This window comes from Staurois parvus, unplaced genomic scaffold (assembly GCF_062004578.1).
Source record: "Staurois parvus isolate SC_StPar_1 unplaced genomic scaffold, SC_StPar_1.0 ptg000285l, whole genome shotgun sequence".
Taxonomy (NCBI): domain Eukaryota; kingdom Metazoa; phylum Chordata; class Amphibia; order Anura; family Ranidae; genus Staurois; species Staurois parvus.
In genome coordinates this window covers 668,135-684,541 of record NW_028318081.1, presented here as the reverse complement: position 1 = coordinate 684,541, position 16,407 = coordinate 668,135, and the positions used below count along the sequence as shown (strand labels likewise).

The 16,407-nt window shown below is 40.0% G+C and overlaps 1 protein-coding gene across 2 annotated transcripts in view; it reads right to left on the bottom strand.

The window, feature by feature from the left end:
- Window positions 1–16,407, bottom strand: part of LOC149458513 (uncharacterized) — a 78,844-nt gene that overhangs the window by 14,188 nt on the left and 48,249 nt on the right. For both annotated transcript variants that reach the window (XM_089682094.1, XM_089682095.1), the window contains 12 exons: window positions 15,398–15,597; window positions 12,863–12,969; window positions 11,895–12,013; window positions 11,644–11,805; window positions 11,112–11,317; window positions 10,501–10,604; window positions 9,801–9,916; window positions 8,049–8,216; window positions 7,313–7,530; window positions 5,949–6,052; window positions 2,926–3,041; window positions 1,457–1,615 (listed from right to left, as the gene is read on the bottom strand). In XM_089682094.1, coding sequence (XP_089538220.1) covers window positions 1,457–1,615; window positions 2,926–3,041; window positions 5,949–6,052; window positions 7,313–7,530; window positions 8,049–8,216; window positions 9,801–9,916; window positions 10,501–10,604; window positions 11,112–11,317; window positions 11,644–11,805; window positions 11,895–12,013; window positions 12,863–12,969; window positions 15,398–15,597 — 1,779 coding nt within the window. The remainder of the gene's footprint in view (window positions 1–1,456; window positions 1,616–2,925; window positions 3,042–5,948; window positions 6,053–7,312; window positions 7,531–8,048; window positions 8,217–9,800; window positions 9,917–10,500; window positions 10,605–11,111; window positions 11,318–11,643; window positions 11,806–11,894; window positions 12,014–12,862; window positions 12,970–15,397; window positions 15,598–16,407) is intronic.

The following is a 16,407-nucleotide window of genomic DNA, read 5'->3' as shown; positions in this document are numbered from 1 at the left end:
CCCTTATGTAAAGCGTAAACTGTTGGCTCTGTACAAATCCTGTATAATAATAATGAGTAGAAAGGAGTGTGGATTTCCCAATGGAATCCAATTTATTATTTTAAAAATGCTGTGAAAATCTGAGTTACATATGAGCAAAGTGATTATTGTGCACTTTGAAAGTACTTGTTTCAAAATGTGTTTATGGGACACAAAATAAATCAAAATCTCACTAAATGAAAAAAAAAAACCTGACAGGTTTTAATTGCTTCCTTATACTGTGTATACAAAATTTAAAGTGATTCAAAAGTCAAGACATTATTTTTTTATTTTACCTTAATGCATTCCCTGCATTAAGGCAAAAAATGTTCCACTGATTGTTCCTTCACCCAACTCCCTAAACACTTACCTGAGTCCTCTCTTGATCCGTGCTGCTCCATCTGTAGCAGCAATGATCTATCTTCCCCTTCTCACAGGACACACAGGCAGTATCAGAGCTACTGGTTCTTGTTGCTGTCAGTCAAATCCTGTGAGAAGGGAGTGGGGGCGTGGACAAGTCAGATTGTGTATGTCTATGGACTCACACAGCCTGGCTCAGGGGTGTATTTGCAGGAGTGCCATCTCAGCATATGGTTACCATGGGAGCACTTGGAAAAGTGAAAGAATGGAGCATGCCAGCTGGGGACCTCAGAAAAGGAAGAGGGCCTGTTCTGTGCAATACCATTACATAGATCAAGCAAGCATAACTTCTTTTTTTATTTTAAGAATATTCCTTTAGAACCATTTTAACAAACAAATGTATATAATATTTATATGCAAACATATGCAATTTAGGATCATGGCAAATGACAATGTGCATTCTGGAGAAAAAGAAGTTTACCTCCACATAGGGGAAGGCTTCTTCACAGTAAATGCTATAAAAATGTAGAATGGGCTCCCTCAGGAACTAGTTCTAGCTAGGTCAATTGATTGTTTAAAAAAACATTGGATGTGTTTATAAATGCACAGAATATTACTGGATATAAACATTTGTAAGGAAGAACGCAGAACATTATTGATCCAGGGAAGATCCAATTGTCCGGGGGAATCAGGAAGAAATTTTTTTTATCTGCACTGGGGTATGCTTTACAATGCATTTTTACCTTCCTCTGGATCAACTGTGGGAAGAGGGTTCTGTATATGGAAGTTTTCAATTTATTTCTTAGTTATTTTCCTATATTGGTTGAACTTGATAGACTCTAGTCTTTTTTTCAACCTAAATATGTAACTATGTAACATGCTTGCTGTTTCATATTTATATTATAATATTTCAACAAAGAAGATGAAAAGGGTAAAACAGAAGAAGTGCTAAAAAACAGTAACATGTAGATATAGAAAAATAAGAACTGGAAAGTGAATGTAGAAGAAAAAGGACAAAGAAGGCCAAATGAAAGAAAAAACTGCAGAAGGTAAACAAAACCAAAAAAAAAAAAGTTACCTCTTCAGCTGCTGCATTGAAAGCATCCAGGAAGGAACCAATAGTTTGGCTGTTCACTGCTGACAAGACTGCAGTAATCTTGCCCTGGTCTGACAAGACAGCGTTGCTGGCCAAATATGAACCCAGCTGATGAGGAGCAAGATATGACAGTGCATCCGTCTGCCAAAGTGGAAAGAAATGTTGTCACTATAGCACTGGCCATGAACAATGGTTTATAACAGCTAGCCTATCATTTTACAAAAACATCTAAATAGATTTTTCTTTATTAGAGATCGACATCCAAGTGCAGTGCACGTCACACAAGTGTAACCTGGGAACTATAATACTAGCCCATCCCTGCACTACTAATAAAACACAGAGGAACTGGAAGAAAACTTTCCAGTCTCACGGACCCCAGATAACAATTAGTATATCTATAATTCATGATACATTATTGTGATGGTCAGTAGGAAGAATGTGCCTTACACTTGTGGTCATTGAGGAAGAATTATTCCCTTACAGATAGCTAAAAAGATCAATGGTGTCAATGAGAACCTATCTGAGAGACAGAAATTGCTCAAGGAACCCCTAACAACCTGTGGAGGAACCCTAGGGTTCCATGGAACCCTGGCTGAGAAACCCTGCTCTAACCAGTGCCTGAAAACAGTCTGTCTGGGTTTGTGCTGTTAGATTCTTGCCCAATTCTATTTATATGTAAAAAATTTATTTTCTATTGGTTTGGACACTATCTGCACAACCCACTGATGACCATGGCTTCATCAACCAACTGGGGCATCTGCTGCAGGCTAGTATGGATGTCTTCTGTAGACCTCAAAAGACAATCCTGGTTTCTGCTATAGACCCTAGCAAACACTCTTGCTTGAGAGAACTAAAGTCAAAGTCTGGTTTGGATTTATGTGTGATGGTCTATCACAGCATCAAGTACTGGGGGTCCATTTTTCCCGAAAACAAGAACAATTGCAAGTAAGGTGAATATTGAGGAGGACCTGTCACTGCTCATATTTTTCCTAATGTTCATCCAGTGTGACATATTTTATAGCATTGAGAAGTCTTACAATTTATTTTGGGGTTTAATTTCTGGTTGTGACCCCACTGGGGGGATGTTCCCTCACTTCCTGTCCCTGTGACCCCCCCCCCCCCCCCCCAGGGAAACAGAGGGTGTAATTGCCACAGAGAAAAGAAGACATAGTCAGTAATAAAAACATTCTCAGCAATTCACCCTTCCACACCATGCTAAAATATATATTTTTTAGACTTTATCTGTGTCCACATTAGAGAGATTTTCGCTTCGCTTCTTGCCTTAAGAGTAAGTGAAGGGAAATCTTCCCAATAGTGGCAGAGACAGCAATAAAAATGAGACAGAAATTTTAACTCCTTTTTGTTCTATCCCTTTTCTATTTTATCAAAAACTAGCCTAAATGTTTTGACTGGAGTTGGACTTGTAAAACAACTTCCACACATGTACTTACAACAATAAAGTCTGGGTTTATAGCAAAAATTTCAGCCATGGAAGCTTGTACACGCATTTCACCAAAATTGAGAACAAGCCATTTACCACTGTTGCCTGAGATGGGGCATGCAGTTCCTAAAAAAAAAAAAAAAAAAGCAGGATGACAAACAATCTACTGTAATTGCTTAGTTACTTAGAAACTATGTTTTAGTTTTAACCAGTTTATGGTTGTAAGCCCTCACATATACTCAAGTGAAGTGACTGGCCTCAGGTGATACACAAAGATTAAACAAATCCTCCTACATAGGTTGTACCTGTTTGTCTGCAGCCATCTGTCCCCTACATCAATAAGAGTGCAAAATTTACGCAGGATCTCTCAGCTCTGAAAAGCAGGGGGCTGGCAGCTGAAGTTACACTTAGTGAGGAGAGTTCTGATAGCTGATTAGAGAGATGGGACACACACCCCTACACACTGCTCACAGGAATAATTCTGAGGCTATCCTCCCCTGTCACCTTTTTTCTCTTTGTGTCAGGAAAACTTGTCAGAAGCAGGGGCAGACTGACCATTTGGAAACCCGGGCGCTGCCTGAGGGCCGGAGGTCAGTAGAGGGCCCCATGAGATGCCCCTGGTACCTTTTCCATAGGCTTTTTTGAGTTTGGGCAAGGACACAGGGGCCCCACGATCCCCTATTGCCCGGGGGCTCCATGAGTTGTCAGTCCGCCCCTGGTCAGAAGTGACTCATGCAGATAGCAGAGGAATGAGGCAGCTGACAGAAATGACACTCGGTTCTCTACATTGAGACATGTACACACTATAGAAGGATATGCTTTTTCCTATTTCATGTCTGAGGTTTACAACCACTTTAAATAAACCTTTTGAGGATTCTGACAGTGGGGTCTATGAACTAGAGCTCTAAGCTCTGCAAATCGAACATAAGCACTATAAGGGCCTTTGTCAATAGCCTTATGTTTGTATCAGATGGATTTTCTACTCCCATACAAGAGAACAGGAAAACAAAACTCTCCTGATGCAGGTCATAAGCAGCTCAAAAGTAGGGGAACTGTGGGTCCAATGCACCTGTCAGTTAGTTTTGAATCATTTCAGATGTATCTTAAACTAATGTCAAACTGATGTTATTGACACAAGCCCATATCCCATCAACACAGGTACAAAGGGGAAGACTGACTATCTGTATGATGCATAAATTAATCTGACACTGCACCTTTTTCGATATCTCTCCCCAGGTGTCCTCTAGAGATCAGTGGGTCAGTGCATCCAGGAAAGTTCACCCATAACAAGGGATTAGTCACATTAACAATTTTACATTTCCTGTAAATTTCAGTAAAATCTGTATATTTTGGCAAACTTTTGCCATGTTTGCAAAATACATTGGAGTCAACGGATTTTTGTGGTTTCAATGGGCTTTAAATGGCACTACTTTCATTTATTCTGGAACCCAAAAAAGCATCTCACTAGCATCCATATATTTATGCTGGTTAATCACAGAAAGAAAAATCACAGAAAAATAGAGAAAAAAGTTAAATAAAATGACATACTTATCAAATTCACAAAAAAAGGGAAAAAAATACAAATAAAAAAGCACTACATGAGTTAAAGCAGAACTCCAGGCAAAAACGTCTTTACCTGTTCTTGTTGCTGATTTTCTACTGTCACTGAATATGTCATCCATCTTCTGGTTCACTCAGTAGTTGCTCTGAAATAGCCTATTCATTTTCAAATCAAACAGCTATTTCTCTTTGGTTTCCTGTTTGTAAGACTAGTGGCTGCTATGCCTCCTATTACCCCAGCCACTGGTCTTGGCACATCCCTTCTGTAGCTCTTTCTCTAGGAAGCTATGATGTAGTACAGCCCCACTTGTAGTGGTGGGCGGACAGAGACTCAAACACATTCAACATGTACAGGCCTAGTGTACCCGCTCACATTCACTATAATTCTCTGTGGTTGATGGAAACTGTAGTTTCCTTTTATTGCAGAGAGAGAGAGGAGAGGATATGATGCAATCCCTGCTGTTACACCTCCTCCTTGGCAGAACAGATGCTGTTATCTTTTGAATTACAGAAATGAGGTCATGAAAATTCAGTTAGATGTTTCTCCTAAATGATAAGGATTGTCAAAATTGTATTAACTGTTTAGCGCTTTGTGTAGTAGGGTGTACTAATGGGTGATTTTTTTTGCCTATCTTGGACTTCTTTAAACCTAATGACCCTAAATAAACCCCAGTCAGCTATCCCCCTTTGCCAAATTAGCATAACCTCTTATTAAAAAGGAACAAAAAAAGAGTACCGTATATACTCGAGTATAAGCCGAGTTTTTCAGCACATTTTTTGTGCTGAAAAACGCCCCCCTCGGCTTATACTTGAGTGAACGTCTGCAGATGACATGCCGTCCCTGTCATCTGGACACACCCCCGGGATCAATCCTCGCCGGTGATTGGCCGCCGGAACTGTAGCTCAGGAGAGGCACACAGGCGCCCAATCACCGGCGAGGAGGTGGAGCTTGGAGAGGAGGAACCGAGCGGCACCGCGAAGATCGAGCGAGTGAAGAGGAGGAGAGCAGCCGGAGAAGGAAGACATCTGACCGGTAAGTGTGTACCATGGGAGAGGGAGGGAGCGAGCGAGCCCAGGCTGGAGCAGGGGTCACCAACGATGGGGCACTATTCCTCCCCCCACTGACACCAACGATGGGGCACTATTCCTCCCCCCACTGACACCAACGATGGGGCACTATTCCTCCCCCCTCGGCTTATACTTGAGTCAATAGTTTTTCCCAGTTTTTTGTGGTAAAATTAGGTACCTCGGCTTATATTCGGGTCGGCTTATACTCGAGTATATACGGTAGGTGTTTTTTCAAGCAAATTACACATAACCAGCTCAAAATCAGCTTCAATGACATTGCTCCAATCATAACTGAAATATCAACTTTGAGCAGACTGACCTTTAAAAATTAAACACTGGAGAGCAACTTGTTTATAAATAAGGACATTAAAGGGAGAAGCCATGCAGTAACATGTGCTTTCTTACCCATTCTTGCTTTTTGTCCTGTCAGGTATGATTTGATCTTTCCATAAGTTGCAGCTTGTACTTCAGTTTGCAATTGTCCGTAGGAACTGCTAAACCCAGAAACACTGCATATTGAGAGGAGAGAGAGAATAATACACCTAGTTAAAAAACAATTGTTTTCAGCTCACAGTTAACAAAGTTCTAAAATAAGCTTTTGTGACCTTAATCTGAGTTGTGCATACATTTCTCCAGACCCCTACTGCTAGATCAAGTAGGGCTTTTATGTTGCCTCCAGGCAAGACAGCAGCCATGTGTTGCATACTTGAAGCACAAAGTCTCTCCCTAATTTGCATGAAATGCGCCCTTTGACAGGTAGCATTGGGAATCATTGTCCTGAGGAATCACAGGTTCAGATTCAAATGTTTCCAAAACTTAACCTAAGTATAGCCTTGATAAAAACAAAAGATCCATGCCAGGGTCAAAAACAAAAGTGAATGCAAATCTTGACTGAACCCATTCTATCTGTCTTGAGATAAACAAGTAGGCTCCCATATTTTCTGAAAGCACTTGATCCTTGACTGCCGCTGACTTCAATGAGTTGCTGACCCTAAGCAAATGTGCAGCTAATAAAGGTACAGCATCCAATATACATGCTTTTTTTAAGATCTATGTAGCAAAGCCAATGTGCCAAACAACCAGCATTTTCAGGATAGGTCACAGATAAAGTCTAAAAAATATTTTTTTTTTGGGGGGGGGAGGTTTCTAGTTTCCAACTTCCACTGGGATTGCCTAGGCAATCCAGGAGGGAGCTGCCCCCCCTCCCCATTTGCCCACAACCTCCTTAGACACATCACAGGTCCCAGGAGGCTACAGGACCATTTAGGTAGCATGGCGCGTCTGGCGCATGCGCAGTATGGAGCAGCCAGATTCCCAAAGTCAAGTTGACAGTGCAATGGGTGAAGAAAGCACTGGATCCCTGGCCTGGTGCAGGGGCGGACTGACATCTCATGGGGCCCACTACTGACCCCGGGCCCTCGGGCAGTGCCTGAGTTTCCAAATGGTCAGTCCACCCCTGGCCTGGTGAGTGTCTTTCTAATAAAATTTTTCAGTTTTTGTAGCTGCTGACATAATTTATTTAGAACTGACTGAAGCTCCTTTTTCATTTATAATAAAACTTTAACAAAGAGCAGCCAAGGAATCTAAACATGTGGAAACTTTAGGCTAAAAATTAGTCATTATTTAAATTCAAGCAATTATTTTTATTCTATACTGGATACATTGAAAAAGGATTCTGACTGGTTAGTATGGGGCACAATAAGAATTAACCTTTAGACAATTAATACATGTGGGCTGCTGAGGCACTTCTATTGCTCTTCTTTACTTACACAGACTGGAAAGCTCCACAGTTGAGGTTTTCAGGTATCAGTTGAATCTGGCTCACTTGGAAGGATGGGAAGAACAAGCTAAATAAGGCAGAGCTAGAGCCAAAATAATTACTCCACTGGTTATCGGTGAAAGAGCTGAATCTTTCTGAGACTTTGACAAAGATGGCACTGAAGATGGACTGTGAGGAGGCTCCAAATGGAATGGCCACATAGCTTTTCTGTAGAAGAAGAAGGGGTGATTAGTGAGATTATACAATATAAAGAAAACATTCTACACACAGTTGGTGAACGCATACCTGAAGTATCTATAGGAAAAGTGATCTTTCAAAGCATTATATTTCTGTCTATCTGGTTCTGAGATTTCAATAGCCATGCTAGGTTGGTATCTATTTTCTGAACTACTCCAACCAAATGTTTGTTTTAGTTTTGGACAAACCAGGGAAGGGTTATAACCCCAGTCAGGCTACAAGTGGTCTCTACATACAGCAGGGCAAAGCTTACTGTGGGTCTAATCTTTCCCAGCTTTATCTAGAATGTAAAAGAAATCTGGCTAGTGGTGGGCTGTTAATGAAACTGGTGGTATTGCAAAACTATTTTGGCACCCTTGTTCATTCATACCAGTTACTTTTCTGTCTGGAAGTTGTATTCTTACATGATCAAGAATATTTACAACACAACACTTCTGAAAATTAAACGTAGACACTGGTAACATAGAAAAGATACAACTGCAACCTACCGCCTGTGCAATTGCTTGGAAGGCATTGAGGTATGCATCTATCTCTGTGAAAGACATCTGTCCCAGTCTACCAATGATCACATCAGCCTGGTCTTGAGTATTAAATACATTTTCGGTGAGGGTCACAGTGGCCAGCTGGCTGGTGCTCAGGATTCCTACTGCAGACACCTAAATGGAGAAAGCAACATTTTTTTTAGACAAAGTGAAAAGATGTTGATAACGACCCAGCTTGCAAATGTAACTTTGCTTTTATTTTTAAGAGGCTTTTATGGACAGTTGTACAAATAGACAAACATTCTGCAAAAGAAGACTGCAAGATCAACTACATTTAAAGGAAATCTGACTTAATAGAAATATTGAAGAAACCATTGCTCCCCAATTTTGAAGGTTCTACTAGAAGGTCTTTTTCACAATATCCCCTCCCAACCCTCTAGTACAGTGATTCTCAACCTTCCTAATGCCGTGACCCTTTAATACAGTTCCTCATGTTGTGGTGACCCCCAACCATAAAATTATTTACCCAGTAATTATAATTTATAAGTGTCGTTTTACCTCTAATACTGCTGCTTTCAACACAGTAGCTGCTTTTAACAGAGTAGCTGCTTTCAACACAGCAGCTGCTTTCTACACAGTAGCTGCTCTTTACACATCGGAAATATGTGTTTTCTGATGGTCTTAGGGGACCCCTGTGAAAGGGTCGTTCGACCCCCAAAGGGGTCGCGACCCACAGGTTGAGAACCACTGCTCTAGTAGAATCTCTAAAGAAGTATATGTACTCAGGACAACCAAGACAGTGACACCAACTGTCTTCACTGAGAAAGTCACACTCTTAGGTTTAAAAGCCTTGGGAAAATGGGAGTTATCCCCACTGGAGTACAAGACTTGTTGTCACCTAAACAGGTGTCCCTGTTGTAGGATTTGCCTATTGTAACATGTTGTAGCCATAGGAAAATCTGAGTTTTTCCCATTGAAGTGGTGGATTGCAGTGAGGACTAAGCAAGATACAAGACTGTGGAGAAAATACACTGACCTATCTTTAGATAAACTTATTATTATGTCAGGGGATTTTTTTTGTCTCCCCTCATAGTGAGTTTTCTCTTCAATTTCTGTTCCAGCCACACACCAAGACGTTTTGTCACCAGAACAGGTTGAAAGATTTGCTTTCTATTACTGTTGCAATGACTATTATAAGACGTCCTAATTTCCATCATTTTCTGTCCTGATGACAAAGGCTTTCTCTAGCAGGAAAAACAGCAATATAAACCCTTCCAAAACTAAGATAAATGGTTTTGGCCTAAGATACATTTTAAGTACACTTGATAGGTGCTGTTGCTCTGGGTCAGTAATTAAGAAAGTTCAGGTTTAGTGTAATGTACACTGAGAAAGACCTTTGCAATAGAAGCCCCTACATCCATCTCGAATAAAAAAAAAAATAGGGGGGAGTCATTACCCATCACAACCGATCACATGATGAGTCTTTACACTCTAATTTATGTTAGACTGTAAGCTTCAATGAGCAGGGTTCTCCTAATCCTCTTGTATTGATTTATATTGCATCTGTATTGTCTCCCTTTTTTGTAAATAGATGTGCAAACCGCTGGCATTATATAAACCTTGTATAATAATAATAATACTAATATAATAATAATGTTAGACCAATATGATTGAATGCTATAAGAACATGCTGTCTTCCCTCCATGCTATTTTATGCTTGTGGTCAACCAAGCCAGTATGACATAAAAGCACACCTACCCATCGAAAATTGGGATAGACTATCGTGAACTGGGAGTAATCCAAATAAGATGAAAATTGGCCAAATGAGTTCATGACTGCAGTGGTGCTGTCCTCTCCACCCTCAAGACAGAAACCTGCAAGAAACAAATGACAGAAAGTTAGCTCTCAAGTGCCCAGAAAAGTAACTAATCTTTCTTACATTTTCTTCTTGTCACAAACAATATTTGCAGTGAATTTCTGGTGATATGGCAGCTTGTATAGTAACCACTTTATGCTGTATAGAATTACCCTGACGTGGTTGATGGAACTCATGCATATTATGGCAGGAGGGGAAAACAATGGGGGTGATTTACGAAAACGAGTGCATGCAGAATCTGGTGCAGTTGTGCATGGTAGCCAATCAGCTTCTAACTTCAGCTGGTTCAGTTATGCTTTGACAATAAAACTTGGAAGCTGATTGATTTCTATGTTGAGATGCACCAGAGTTTGCCTGCTCCAGTTTTAGTAAATCTCCCCCCAATGACTCCCTCCACCAATCATCATAGTCTGGGAAAACTGCAAAGTCATAGAAAGAACTATAGAGATTTGAAGATCATTTTATAATAAGGAAATAAGGTATATACACAAAAATGCGATCTTCCAGCTCTCACCAGAACGGCCACGCCCTAACAATTTCATTCAATATAGTGTAATATTTCCATTTAAGTGCTGACTATACCTGAATCTGTTTTTTTGCTGCTGATATAGCCATTCAAAACTCCATACATGCTTTGGCGAGTGTCAGGTGTGAAGCTCGTATATTTTTCATTCAACTGCTTCAAACTGTGCGACACAAAACAGAAACCATATAGAGAATGTCAAACACTGTTTTTACATTTCACAAAAAAAAGTAGGTCTTTAATGCATAGTTCTTAAAGTGTACATATAGCCCAAACTTGTTTGTATAATTTTAACTTTAGATAGAGTAGTTAACACCAACTCTTGTTAGGTTTTTATGCTGTCTGAGTCCTACTGGGAAGGCTCAATGGGATGTGAGAGGAAATATCCCCTAAGTGAGAAAACATCCTGTCGTGGACAGCTGCCACCAGAAAACTTGTCCAAATTGGATGATTTCTCCTCACCTCTTGCACTCATGACAATTGTATACTTTTGTAGGTAACTCTATCCAAAACTAAAACAAAAAAAGGTTTTGTCATTGTATATTGTACACTTTGATACACTGGTACTTTGGGTTACAGCACATTCTTCCTGATCACAGTGATGGTCAAAAAACAATTTACAATAAAATTAAAAGCAAATTTGAACATAGGTGACACATCTCAGACTTACATTAACTTGTATGCACTGCAGTCAGCAGATTCCAACAGGATGGACAACTGGTTAGAGTTTATGCTGAAAAATAATTGTTGTAGTCTAACAGTCACCAAGGTTTCCCAATCACTAAAGCTATAAGAGGACAGAGAGCTTTTGATGATGGAGAGAGATGAAGACAGGAGATCAGAGCCAACCACACTTGACACCAAATTTATGTTCTTCTGTAAAACAAGATAAACACAAAATTCATAGTAAAAAAAATTATCTACAAAATGTATATATATATATATATATATATATATATATATTGTACACACAGATCTTTGGAAATGTATGGATCACCTCTAACTTGAACACAATAAAATTTCTATGTGTAATATTATTCTCGCTGCAAGAACACAGATTGCACTGCCTGACATAATAGATGGCCAAGTAAGCATGAAAATGATTAACATTATTACATTTAGACTGCAATATTGAATAAAAATGTGTATTTGCAGAAGACATGTTATAGGTTCCCTTAAAGGTTTTGCATGTGTAACCATACCTCTGTCAGAGTCGTAGACAGTGTATCCAGGAAGCTGTAGACACCACTAACTTCAAACTGCTCCAACCTGGCTGCAACCTGGCAGGAAACTCCCTCCTTGGTGATTGAAGAGACAAGAACATCAACCAGCTGGTCAGGGCTCAAATTATTGATCTGAGTAACCTGGAAGATGACAAGGAAACACAAATACAATCAATGGTGTTAAAGAAGAACAGGTACAGAAAATCTGCAAAGACTGCACTTATACTCACAGCGTTGTAGTTAACATTCCATTCCATAAATTGTTTGACCTCTACATACACGGAAAATTCGCCAAAGTTCTTTAGGACCCATACTTCAATATTGTCTGTTGTACTTCCGCACTTAACACCTACAACATGGGAGAAAAAAATTATGTTAATAAGCATTTATAGATAATTAGGTGCTTGCTCCATATTACTAGAACCTAATTATAAGGAATTATATTATGCCCTTATTAGGTCAATTACATCATGAAAGGAATCTCATGACGTCATTTTCTGTATCCTTTGTCATTCAATATAAGAAGGATGCCCACTGGATTCCCTTCAGCGCTGGGGATTAGCATAGTTTATGGGATCTGGGACTGAGAAAGACATACCTACATTCAGTGCTGGGTATTAGTACCGCCAATGGGAAATGGAGGTGCAGAAAAACACAAGTACATTGGGGAATACTGTAACCAATGGGAACTGGAGGTGCAGCAAAAAAAAACACACCAGATCTGTGTCAAAGGATTAGTATAGCCAATGAAACCTAAAGTTGCAGGTAGACACACTCACAATCTTTGCCAATGGGGTGCAGGAAGACACCAGCAATCTACTACCTACTAGTACAGCCAATGGGAATCGGAGCTGCAGGAAGATAATCAATGCTAGGGATTAGAAAACGAGGGTCTGAGGTGCAAGAAGACACACCCACAATCAATAACTGGGATTAGTATGAGTGGAGGAGACCTGGAGGTACAGGAAGGCTCACCCATAATTAATGCTTGCGGTTAGTAGGATTGTCTGGGAACTAGAGATGTTGAAAGTTTTAAACTTTACTACAGGGACTTAAGGAGCTTGATTTCAAATAAAGATCAATTGCACTTCAAGGGTTAGTAAGTAAACAAATTCAAAATGCTCTCAAGGCTTGAAACAATATTATGATTTCTATTGGGTTTTTTTTCGACCAATGATGTCAACATTATTTAGGTTACCTGATGTAGCCACAATGTGATCAAACTGTGGTTGGATACATGTGTCAAATACAGCCTGCCGTGACTCCTCACTCATTGCATCAAACACGTTGTTTAACCCAGTCAGCCTGTAGTAGAAAAAATGTCCTTCCGTTATCGTGTGCTCTAAAACTGAAATGATTTCAAAAAGTGTACATGAAACTTAAAGACAACCACAAATAAGATGTCAGCATGACCAAATAAACTGCCTCTCCTGACCTTTATTAACTAGTGAAATATACTGGTTACCTGGTTGTTATGCTGATCCAATGATTTCAGTGTTTACAGAGTCCAATTAGCATTTCAAAAAGAAAATTAGCAATTGTTGCCCTGTTATCTAAAGCCTAGACAGCCCTAACCACTTGGTCTCTGGCTACCAGGGGCATCCTGTGTGCTTGGCATCAATAAAGTCTTCAGAGATTTTGTTATTTTCAATCAGACAGACCGGGGTTTATTAACTAAAGCTGGAGAGTCCAAAATCAGACTCCCTTCTGCATAGAAACCAATCAGCTTCCAGGTTTCATTGCCAAAGCTTCATTGAACAAGCTGAGGTTAGAAGCTGATTGGTTTCTATGCAGAAGGGAGTCTGATTTTGGACTCTCCAGCTTTAGTAAATAAACCCCACCTTGTCTGCTAGACTTGCTGTGAGATCAAAAGATGCCAAAACAGTAAACAGGTAGCGTTTTCATGAAATGAGGCCCCATTTAGTCCTTGTGAAGTCTCTTGCTCTTTCCCCTCTGCTACTTGACTCATCTAGAGAAAGTATTTGAAGAATTGTTCCTTTCAGTGGGAAGGAGGTGCACCACCCTGCTTTTCAATTAAATTGATTACAAAAGTAATTGGAGCACAAAAGGAGACATGTAAATCCTGAAATAAATAAAACATATACTCATGTATACAAAACCTTCCTTACACAGGCTAAGTTTCCATACTGGCTATACTATAAAGTTAAATAAAAAAGGAACCCTTAAAAATTAGGTTATGGAATGCAGTGTCGACTTTATGCCTGCCAGATCTCCATGCCACTCCTGAAGATAGTCAGATGATGCTTGCATGGATGGCTGCCTGCTCAAAGCAGCCATCTTATCCGTTTCCCAACCACCCTATAGCAGAAATACTACAGGGTAGAACGGGTGCGCAAAATCATGTATATATACGTGATTTTGCATTTCCAGGTAGGGGACATGCCCAAATTGCCATTTGCTGTCAATCACCAGGTCCCGGCCGGTGATAACTCGCCGGCCCCCGGTGATTGCCGAGGATCTCTGACAGGGAGGAGAACTGATTGTAAACAAAACAGTTCTCCTCCCTGTCGGCTCATGCACACTGCTTTGGGTGGCTGTGCATAGCAAAGCCATACAAAGCAGTGTGCTTACAGTGAAGCACACAGACACAGCACTATGTAAAACAGCACACAGTTAACCCTTTGATTGTCCCTCATGTTAACCCTTTCCTGCCCAGTGCCATTAGTACAGTGTCAGTGCTTTTTTTTAGCACTGATCACTGTATTGGTATCACTGGGGATGTCAGGGACACCAGGTCAGTTCCCCCCTGTGTCAGAATGCCTGCCGCAGTCCCTCTATAAGTCGCTGATCGCCGCCATTACTAGTAAAAATATTTTTTTAAAAGCCCAGTAGATATACCGCCATTTATAAATGCTATAACTTTCACGTAAACCAATTAATTTACACGTATTGGGATTGTTTTTAGCAATGACACGTAGCAGAATACATTTTGGCTTAAATTTATGACAAAATTAGATTTTTAAAATTTTTTTACTGGACATGATTAATAGCAAAAAGTCAAAAACATTGTTTTTTTTCTTAAAAATGACGGCCTCCTTTTTTTTAGCGCAAAAAATAAAAAATGCACATGCAATCAAATACCACCAAAAGAAAGCTCAATTCGTGGGAAAAAAAGGACATAAATTTCATTTAGGTGCAGCGTTGCATGACTGTGAAATTGTCAAAGTATCGCAAAAAATTGCCTGGTCAGAAAGAGGTGTAAATCCTCAGGAGGGCAATGACTTTTGCTATATCTCTAAATGAAATGTAGTTTGCTGTCCCCATAGGTAAAAAGCACACAAACCTAAAAAAAAAAAATTCTCTAACCGTAATGTATCTGTTCTTGGTTACTTAAAAAAATAAAAGTTTATTGAAGTGTGTACCCATGACATTAAGTTTAAAAAGCATGCCAGGTTTTATAATAAGAGGGTTCAGCACTGCCAGTATGCCTTATGGGTGGCTGTGTTGACTACTAGGTACTAGGTAAGGCAAGGTTTTATCTGCTAAGAGGGAAGGAACAGGCTGTGTCTGCGGCGCAGGTCTACCTTTAGCCCTACCCCTGCAGAGAGAAATTTTTCAAAGCATAAAAATACTCTTACATACAGCTCCACCTTCTGAATTGGCAGATAGGAATTGTTCATAAGTTCATATTTACACAGTCTTAGACCACAAGTGCACATGACAACCAGCATATGAAATAAAACAACTAGTATTTAGAAACACATGTACGTACAGTTCTTGATACGAGTCGCAGGTCATGGGGTAGTTGATTATCTTCAGTTCTGTTGTATCAATATTGTGCAGGACATACTGTAGTGTATCCTGGGTCCACTCCTTCCAGTCAGAAGGCTGGAAAGTATTAATGACTGGACTGAGTACTTCAAGAGTCGCATTCAGGATCAAATCTCCCAATGGGCTGTTCTGCAGTTGCTCCTACAAATCATTAACCATGCAGTTTAAAAATCAACATCTAAAAAAAAATGGCAGCAAAACAAAAAAGGCCAAATGATCCATCTAGGCTGCCCTTCTCCTTATTCTACATGAGCTAAGCACCAATAAAGTGTGTTTATAGCCAGCACTTTTTACGTTTTGGTGTAGGGTTAGAGCCCATGTCACCTTTCCATTGCTGTGTCCCCATTAGGAAGAGTTACTCATTGGTGACTGGTGACCAATGGGGGTGATTCAACCACATTTCTATAGCAATAGGCACTTTACGATTAAAGACCAAGCCCATCTAAAATATATACTTCTATTTTGGTTGGATACTGATGGGATGAGTTCTATGAAAAAAAATGTGGTTGAGTTCTATGAACAACAAGTAAGTTGAGTTCAGATGTTTCCGATGAAGGAAACTGTTAATGCTACAGTATACCAAAACCTTTTAGACATTAATGAGATTCCAACTTTGTTCCAGCATACAGTATGTGTGCCCCTATGCACAGAGCAAGCTCCATAGAGACATGGGTTGATGAATTTGGTGTGGAAAACTCCAGCAACCTTCATAGAATACTGACTTCAACCCAGCTGAACACCTTTGGCATGAACTGGAATGCCAACTGCCAGGCAGGTCTTTTCATCCAACATCAACACCTGACCTCATAAATGCTCTTTTTCCTGAATGGGCACAAATTCTCACAGACACAATCCAAAATCATGTGGAAAGCCTTCCCTGAAGAGCAAGAGCCTGTTTGAGCTTCAAAGTGGGGGCCAACTCCATTTAATGTCTATGACTTTGGAATGAGG